Source organism: Mauremys reevesii, linkage group 2 (genome assembly GCF_016161935.1).
Source record: "Mauremys reevesii isolate NIE-2019 linkage group 2, ASM1616193v1, whole genome shotgun sequence".
NCBI lineage: Eukaryota > Metazoa > Chordata > Testudines > Geoemydidae > Mauremys > Mauremys reevesii.
Genome location: NC_052624.1, coordinates 13334579 through 13344187, shown reverse-complemented (window position 1 = coordinate 13344187; position 9609 = coordinate 13334579). Strand labels below are relative to the sequence as shown.

Sequence of the window (9609 nt, the reverse complement as noted above, 5' to 3'; positions counted from 1 at the left end):
TGCCAGGATGTTCATTGCTTTTAAATACCACTGAGCTATAGGAAGGTTTGTTAGAGGATGACACATTGGGGTTTCCTTGTATAATAAAGAAGGGGGAGGGGTATCACCTTTTTTGTGAAGGTGCTTTCTGCTTGAGATGCATTATTTAGAGGATTCCTAAAGACAAATGAACAAAGGGGATGGTTCCACTTCAAAGAGAAATGACCCTGATAAAAATCATGTGGGCTGGAGTGGAGAGACATTTGCCTATGCCAGCCTACCTTTGTGGGGTAGCATTTAAATTTATAGTGCAAGCTGAGGTTAGGAATGCAATTACCAGAGATAACCTGAGAGTTTCGGGGGCTTCGGATTTTTAATAGTGAATTTTGTATTAATGCGTATTGCCAGATTGACGCTGCTATGAGTACCTGCTCTTGTTGGGGCCCTTCGATGGGATAGAGACCCCCAAGTAACATCTGTTTATCAATAGATCAGATATGAGGACTGGCTGGGCAAACTTGCCCTCCAGCATTGCTCAGCTTTGCCATTATGCCCAACACTTAACCCACCTTCTGAGGTTAGAATAGTTCACTCCTCTCAGTAGACAGGACCATGAAGGAAAATTGCTAGTTAGCACCAGATCCATTTACTGGGATACCCAATGGCAGTCTTGGCCTGTGTCTACTCCAGTTGAAACAAGACCAAGTACTCATAGCAGTCCTGGTTCTGCAGTCCCATGGTGGACCCCAGTGCTATCGGGCGGAGGTCTTGCTGACTTATCTTGGGATCTAAACTGTGTGGTTCTCTGTGCCCCCCCCTTCCCAGCCCAGGGGCTGCATCCCCAAAACTATTGTTTCTGCCTTAATTCAACACTGTATCCACCTGTTCTCTCTAAATGAGATGGACAAGAGTCTCACTAGAGCACATCTTAATTTGATTATCCAGCTTTCTTGCATGCAAGAATCATCTGTGAAATACTCAGTGTTGAGAAGCTGCCTTTGCTGTGAATGGGGAAGTTCACACCTCTCCCCAGAGCTATTGTTTCAGATGTAAACACATCAAGGCATTATGTATATGGTGGCTTTTGACTTTGAAGGTTTTCTTTACAACCGTATAGAGTGGAGAATTGCACTGAGAACTTCAAAGCTGTATAGCCTTCTAGACTAGACTGTTTTGAAAATGTTGTGCTTAATTATTTTCAAAATGAAATCTTAATTTTGGAGTTAAAATGTCAGTCATCTGGGGAAAGTATCTGATCTGGCCTAGTCCAATGTTGATGACCGCAACCATTTCAATTCACATAGTCAATTAAAGAGCCAAGAGGTGTGATTGACACTCATCGGCTCCGGTCCCAGGTCAGATTTAGAAGTTAATATTTCTGCATTCTGTTACCTTGAGCCGCACAGCTCAGCACATCCATTGGATCCAGAGCTGGAATCCAGGACGTCCAGTATCCTGATCCCAGCTCTGCTCACTATGTAATCTTGGGCAAATAAGTAAGGTAAACATTTCCAAAAATGTCCACTAATTTTGGATGCCTACCCTGATATCCTTGATTTTTCAGAAGTGCTGAGAACCTGCAGTTCCATTGACTTTGAAAATCAGGTTGGAGACCCGAACATGGAGGCACTCAAAATCAAAGTCTACTTCAGAAAACCTAGACCTTGCTTTCTGTTCCTCAGTTCTCTCCATGCCCTGAGCTGCTGTCTGTAAAATGAAGATGACAAGTTACCTACCTCACTGAAGTCTAATGAGGGTTAGTGAACGGCTTGTATAGCATTTAGAGGGCACAAATGTCATAAAGGCAATATTTATAGCTTCTGAGTTCAGAAGGGACCGTTGTGATCATCTAGTCCAGCCGTTCTCAAACTGTGGGTCAGGACCCCAAAGTGGGTCAGGACCTGGTTTTAATTCCAGGGCTAGTGTTTAGACTTGCTGGGGTTTGGGGCCAAAGTCCAAGTCCTGCTGGCCGAGGGTGAAGCTGAAGCCCGAACCGCCCCGCTCGGGGCTGAAGCCCAAAGGCTTCAGCTCAGGGGAATGGGGCTCGGGCTTCAGCTCTGTGCAGCAAGGCTCAGGTTACAGGCCCCCAGCCCGGGGCTGAAGCCCTTGGGCTTGGGCTTTCATCTGCGGTGGGGTTTGAGCTCAAGCTTTCCCCCACCTCCTGGGGTCATGTAGTCATTTTTGTTGTCAGAAGGGGGTCGCGGTGCAATGACGTTTGAGAATCACTGATCTAGTCTGACCTCCTGCATAACACAGGCCGGAGAACTTTCCCAAAATAATTCCTAGAGCAGATCTTCTAGAAAACCCACCTAATCTTGGTTTAAAAATTGTCAGTGATGAAGAATCAACCACAGCCCTTGGTAAACTGTTCCAATGGTTATTTACTCTCACTGCTATAAATGTACACCTTGTCTCCAGTCTGAATTTGTCTACAAAAACAACAAGGAGTCCGGTGGCACCTTAAAGACTAACACATTTATTTGGGTTTAAGCTTTTGTGGGTAAAAAAAACCCACTTCTTCAAATGAATTTGTCTAGTTTCCACTTCCAGCCATTGGATCATGTTATACCTTTCTCTCCTAGAGAGCACATTATTAAATATTTGTTCCCCCTGTAGTTACTTATAGACTATAATAACCCTCTCTACCCCTACTCCAGATTCCCCTGTTCATGCATCTCAGGATCGCATTAGTTCTTTTGGCCAAAGCATCATACTGGGAGCTTGTGTTTAGCTGATTAACCACCATGACCCCCAAATGTTTTTCAGTTGCTGCTTCCCAGGATAGAGCCCCCCATCCTGTAAATATGGCCTACTGTGTTTGTCCCAGATGTATACATTTACACTCAGCCATATTAAAGTGCATATTGTTTGCTTGCGCCCAGTCTACCACGTGGCTTGGATTGCTCTGAATCTATAACCTGTCCTGACAAGGTGGGTGAGGTGATATCTTTTAGTGCATTGGATGAGATATACCACCTGCTGTGATGGGCATAGGTAGGACCCATGGATTTTGAAATATGTGTTATGGGGCAAGGGGTGGAATTGATTATCATAGCAGTAGAGATTCTGGTCACTGGCATCAAGGTGGTGGACCTGCTGGCACCATACGCCAAGGGCGGCAAAATCGGTCTGTTCGGAGGCGCCGGCGTGGGCAAGACTGTGCTGATCATGGAGCTGATCAACAACGTGGCGAAAGCCCACGGTGGCTACTCGGTGTTCGCCGGCGTCGGGGAGCGAACCCGCGAAGGGAACGACTTGTACCATGAAATGATCGAGTCAGGGGTCATCAACCTGAAGGACACAACCTCCAAGGTCGCCCTGGTTTACGGGCAGATGAACGAGCCCCCAGGCGCCCGGGCCAGAGTCGCGCTGACGGGGCTGACAGTGGCAGAGTACTTCAGGGACCAGGAGGGCCAGGACGTGCTGCTCTTCATAGACAACATCTTCCGGTTCACGCAGGCTGGCTCTGAGGTCTCCGCCCTGCTTGGCAGAATCCCCTCGGCCGTGGGGTACCAGCCCACCCTGGCGACTGACATGGGCACCATGCAGGAGAGGATCACCACCACCCGCAAGGGCTCCATCACCTCCGTGCAGGCGATCTACGTGCCAGCTGATGACTTGACCGACCCTGCCCCTGCCACCACATTTGCCCATTTGGACGCCACGACTGTGTTGTCGCGTGCCATTGCTGAGCTGGGCATCTACCCTGCCGTCGACCCTCTGGACTCCACCTCCCGCATCATGGACCCCAACATCGTGGGGCAGGAGCACTACGACGTGGCCCGGGGGGTGCAGAAGATCCTACAGGACTACAAATCCCTCCAGGACATCATTGCCATCCTGGGGATGGATGAGCTGTCGGAGGAGGACAAGCTGACAGTGGCTCGCGCCCGCAAGATCCAGCGCTTCCTGTCCCAGCCCTTCCAGGTGGCCGAGGTCTTCACTGGCCACCTGGGCAAGCTGGTCCCTCTGAAGGAAACCATCAAGGGCTTCCAGGAGATCCTGGCAGGTGCCTACGACCACCTGCCGGAACAGGCCTTCTACATGGTGGGCCCCATCGAGGAGGCCGTGGCGAAGGCGGACAAGCTGGCCGAGGAGCACTCATGAGCCACTGGCTCCGTCATGCCTCTCCCCCACCGCATCCCCACCCAGCTCCCCAGGGCCCCAGCTGGGTGTCGTGTCGTGTCTGCAGAGTATATTTAAAGTTTCCAATAAAACATCCGTCTAAAACATAAAAAAAAAAAAAAAAAAAAAAATATTTGTTCCCCCTGTAGTTACTTATAGACTATAATAACCCTCTCTACCCCTACTCCAGATTCCCCTGTTCATGCATCTCAGGATCGCATTAGTTCTTTTGGCCACAGCATCATACTGGGAGCTTGTGTTTAGCTGATTAACCACCATGACCCCCAAATGTTTTTCAGTTGCTGCTTCCCAGGATAGAGCCCCCCATCCTGTAAATATGGCCTACTGTGTTTGTCCCAGATGTATACATTTACATTCAGCCATATTAAAGTGCATATTGTTTGCTTGCGCCCAGTCTACCACATGGCTTGGATTGCTCTGAATCTATAACCTGTCCTGACAAGGTGGGTGAGGTGATATCTTTTAGTGCATTGGATGAGATATACCACCTGCTGTGATGGGCATAGGTAGGACCCATGGATTTTGAAATATGTGTTATGGGGCAAGGGGGTGGAATTGATTATCATAGCAGTAGAGTTATGGCTGCAGGTTGTATCTGTTGTTCTGGCAGGGTCTGGTACTGCTTTGAGTTGGTGAGTCCTGGTCTGTGGGAAGCTTGTGTCTGATGATGAGCTCACAAGGGTGAAGGCCAGAAGAGGGAATTTGGGAAAGATTTCTTTCAGGATGTGGTTCCCATCAAGCAGGGGTTGTAACTGTTGGCTGTAACCCCGAAGGGGTTCCAGTGTGGGGGTGGTAGGTGACAACTAGGGGTTCACCAAATAACCATCTTCACCTAACAAAAACACCCCACCAGAGAAGTAGCTCACACATGGAATGGGCCACCCTAATTCCTCGAGAGAACCAGCTTCAGTACAGAAAACAAACAAACCACTGACCGCACACCCCAGTTGTCATTTTGAATGGTTTCTTGCACTATGTATTAACAATCTGTTCCACTTCATATGTAGCCGTGACAAGTACTTTTCCCAGACCTGAAGAGGAGCTCTGTATCACGTTGAAAGCTTGTCTTTTTTACCAGCACAAGTTGGTCCAATAAAATACACCCCTCCAACCCATTGTCTTTCTCATACAGGCAATATGTATTTATATAGCTAACCTGATAGTGCGCAAATTACAGTTCGTTCTTATCGGTAGTGTACGTGAGTCTTCCTGAATATGATGGCTTACAGCACTTGATCGTCAAAGGAACGATTTCCTTGAGGTTTAGTTTACCATGTTTGGACACAGCTTGGATTAATATTTCCTAACAGGAAAACGTCATGAGTGTAGGCTTTCCTATGCAGGGCTTGGGTCGAGGGCTAGTGAGGCTGGGTTGTACTCTGGTTCCTCACTTCCTCCTGCTTTGAGACCCACCCAAGACCTCTGGCTGCCTCCCTATCTACTCTGCAGCTTCTGAGGCTCTGATGATACCACGTGCAGAGGGAGATTTCCCCTACGTCAGTGACTGTGGCTCTGTGTTACAGACATGCTGTGTCCATTCAAATCTCACCACTCAAAGGAGAAGCTCAACGTTAGGAGAGTTTAATGTAGTGACACCAGGACAAGGAAAAGTGCAGGTATACTGAGAAGACATGTTCATGAAATTAAAGATACAGGACCTAATTTATCATTGTGGCCAGACTGAGTTTGGCACTGGATTTGGGGTGGGAGGAAGGGACACCCTGGCTTCAGGCAAAATTAGAACTGCTCAGGAGCTGTTATTTAACTCTGCAATCAAAAGATTGCAGGCCAGCAACAGCAGGAGCACAGTAGCTCTCCACAACCAAGCTCCCTTTCTCCTAGGATTCAACATCTTTACCCTGCTGGCTATGGTGAGGGTTACTGGGAGAGCTGGCCCAAAGCTAGCTATGCTGGCTCTATGCCATGCTTGTATTCCTCCAGTGCCAGGGGGATGCCCTGTTGACCAGTTATGGCAAATTGAAGGGACTTGGTACAAAGCGGTTATCACACGTCTGGCCCAGCGGAGCGGAGAAGGGTGCCAAAATCAGGAAACTAAGTTAGGGGAGCTAACGGGCTATGAATGATTTGGGTCCAGAAGCACAGTTCCAAGTTGCTACTATTCATATTCCTGCAGACGCCATTCTAATCAATGCAGAGCAATCTGTTTTTCCAAATATAAAAGTTCTCTAAGTACTTTCAGAATTAACAAGTTAGGAGAATTTGGTTCTACTTTGTAACATTTTTATGTGCCTAGTACTAAACCAGATTTTAAATGTTAAAAGCCTTATCAACCTTTTTTTATCTCCTTTTATCTTATCACCCATGTGCTACTGGACAGTGCAGTTACTGATTTCCAAATGAAGATACAGGAGAAAAAGAAACTCTTGGTCAATCACATGTTTGGCAAAGCTGCCAGTTGGCATCCCTGCTCAATTCAGTCGCTTTTCACGTTCAGACGAAATGAGTACTTAGCCCTTGTAATACACTGTGTAACTTGGACAAATCCTTCTGCTTCTGCCAATGTGTTTGTACCCCTTCTTCACCTATCACACCTGACACAAAAGTAGAACAGAGCCTCAAGTTGAGTCTTTCCATGTAAAACTTCTGTTTAAATGATTGATCAATAAGCTATATGTAGCTTGCATTCTGTGCGGTCTGTTCCACTATTTTAGTAAACGAAGATTTTCATGAGGAGTGTGTCCTGAAGTTGCCAGGATGGTGGGAGAAATGTGTGCAAAGAAGGCCATGTCTACCCTACAGAGTTCGGTTGACACAAGTGATATATCTTTTATTGGACCATGTTTACAGGTGGCGGCTTTCTGTATATCCCTCAGATGCATGCTCACCTGGCTGCTTGTGTTGGTGCAGTGTGTATTCACTATGATGGAAACTGGTGCACTGCAGGTCAGTATCCCAATGAGCCCCTTGCTGCTGTCTGGCTCAGTAACTTATGGGACATTGTTGTGGTGCTTTGTGGAATACAACAATTCACCCCGGGATTTCTGGGAACTAGGGATCAGGTCCCCTCAATGTCATTTTCTCCATCTTATAATGCTTTCCCCAGCCCGTATATTTTGTGATGTTTTTAAAACTCCCACAGTCCTGTGGGCCGCTTTTTGACCTCTGCCATTGCTCTGACAGCTGCATGGACCCTGCAGAGCTCAGTGCGATTCTAATGACCATTGCTTAAAGGGGAAGTATGATTCTCCTGTATTTGCAGAACTTGAACAGCTCAGGGAGGCCTTAAAAGACCATTTTAACAGTCAGCCACAGTAATGTGTGCTGATTTTATGAACTAGTGAATCTTTATGTATATGGAGCCATAGACATTGACTTCCCCTCTTTCCTGTGGGTGCTCGGCCCCTGGGCCCATCCCCACTCCACCCCTTCCATGAGGCCCCGCCCCTGCCTCGCCTCTTCCCCACCCCCATTCCAACCCCTTCCCCAAAGTCCCCACCCCAACTTGGCCCCCTCTCTGCCCCTATTCCAGTTCCTTCCCCAAATCCCTGCCCCGGCCCCGCCTCCGCCCCTGAGTGCCCCACGTTCCTGCTCCTCCCCCTCCCTCCTGGAGCATGCTAACGCTGCCGAACAGCTGTTTGGTGGCGGCTGGGCAGGAAGCGCTGGGAGGTAGGCGGAGGAGCGGGGACGTGGCGCACTCAGGGGAGGAGGAGGAGGTGAGGTTGGGGGTGAGGGGAGCTTGGCTGCCAGTGGGTGCAGAGCACCCACTAATTTTTCCCCATGGGTGCTCCAGCCCTGGAGCGCCCATGGAGTTGGCACCTATGTATGGAGCTTAAACATGGATGGGGTATTGACTCCCATTATGAATTCTGTAATGCAGCAATTATGCCTGGTGTAAACTACTGTAATAAACTAACTCTGAGTTTCCAAAAATAGAACTTTATTGTACGCAAAGGAAGAGGAAATAAAAAAAATATACAGGTTAAAACTATTTTAGGAGTACTGTAAAAACACAAGTAAACAATAAATGCTTATGTTTATGTATTAAAAAGCATGACAGTGTTTCAGCTCTGGTACAAAACGTGTAGTTCACTGGGGTTGCTCCTGTGGTTTTGCCGGTCTGTGTATGTATAGGAAAGGCTGCTGTGTCTCTGGGTAGTTGGGTCGATAAATGTTGCCTAGCACTGAGATTGTTGCCTGAGTGAACCCATAATGTCCTGATGAACTTCCCGATGTGCCTTTCAGTCCGCTCTTCTTGCAACCACTCTCTCCATTTTCAGTCCTTCTCCCTGGTCACGGTCATATAGCCCCTCCAAGCCCTGTGTTCCCAGTCCGTGGCTATAAAAGACTGGAGGATAGCGCAGAATGTATCCTCCCTAGTCTGCTTCTTTCTCCTCTTGATCGGGGACAAACGTTCAGCAGGCATAGAGGGGGCACCTCTCTGGGCCACCACGCCAGGCTACTGATTAAAACAGACAGATCCACCATTAGATTTACAGTAACAACGGAAAGGGAAGGAGAAGCCTCAGAACCTCCTTGCGTTATTCCCATAAACACCTGTAATAAGAACTATTAAGTGTCACTGTAGTTTTGGAGTCCTTGTTACAGCACTGCTCTGCAGCTCAGACCATGGTGGGTCTGGCCTAGCCTGGTGGGGAGGAGGTGGGGTGTTCTGTGGCATAGAAAGTTTTAGACGCTTGGGCACCAATGGGTACGGGAAAGTGGAGTGAATACTGCCAGCATATCCCCAGGTAGTGGTTATTCTGTCTGAGCTCGCACTCCTGAGGGTGACAGGCACAGGCGCAGGCACAGAGCAGAGCCATAACAAGGAATTTTTGCGCCCGAGGCTCTTTGGTGGTAATTCGGCGGCGGGTCCCTGAGTCCCTCTCGGAGAGAAGGACCCATCACCGAATTGCCGCCGAAAAATGAATGAAGTGGCGGCAGCAATTCGGCGGCAGGTCCTTCCCTCCGAGGGAAGGGGACCCGCCCTCGAAGAAGCGGCAGTGGTAGAGCTGCCGCCGAAAGCACTGCCGATCACGGTAGAGCTGCGCCCCTCCGCTTTGCGTGCCCGAGGCAAGTGCCTCACTCGCCTCGCCTTTGTTACGGCACTGGCACAGAGAACCCAGCTGCGACTGGCATCCCAAAGCCGCCTGGGCCCATATGCTGCTAGCCTGTTTACTGCAATGATGCCAGTGGAACTCATCGCGGAGTGGCATGGGAAAGTCTCCTATTGCAGGGGAAGAAACCAGGCTGCCATCCCTAGAAATGTTTGGGAGGGGATTGCAGAGTATCTCCAGGGAAGTTTTATGGGGATCACTCAATAACGTATCCCTATTCAGATAAACAAAGCACTGTGCATGGCCCGCCGCCTTCCAAAGAATGGAAAAGTGGACGCTGCCTCTACCTATTTCTTCTACTTCTATCTGAGTAGAGATCACTGATCTGATGTGGACTGTGTAATGCGGACTGCCATGCTATTTTTAAAATGGATTTTCTAATGTTTTATGAGTGACGTGAGCATTGAGA

At 48.5% G+C, this 9609-nt stretch overlaps 1 protein-coding gene across 1 annotated transcript; it reads left to right on the top strand.

Moving 5' to 3' along the window:
- Window positions 1–2982: 2982 nt before the first annotated feature.
- Window positions 2983–4214, top strand: LOC120399646 (ATP synthase subunit beta, mitochondrial). Its single transcript, XM_039528095.1, has one exon. It carries the CDS (start codon window positions 2983–2985, stop codon window positions 4084–4086), a length of 1104 nt encoding a protein of 367 aa, XP_039384029.1. The 3' UTR covers window positions 4087–4214.
- The last annotated feature ends 5395 nt before the right edge of the window (window positions 4215–9609 follow it).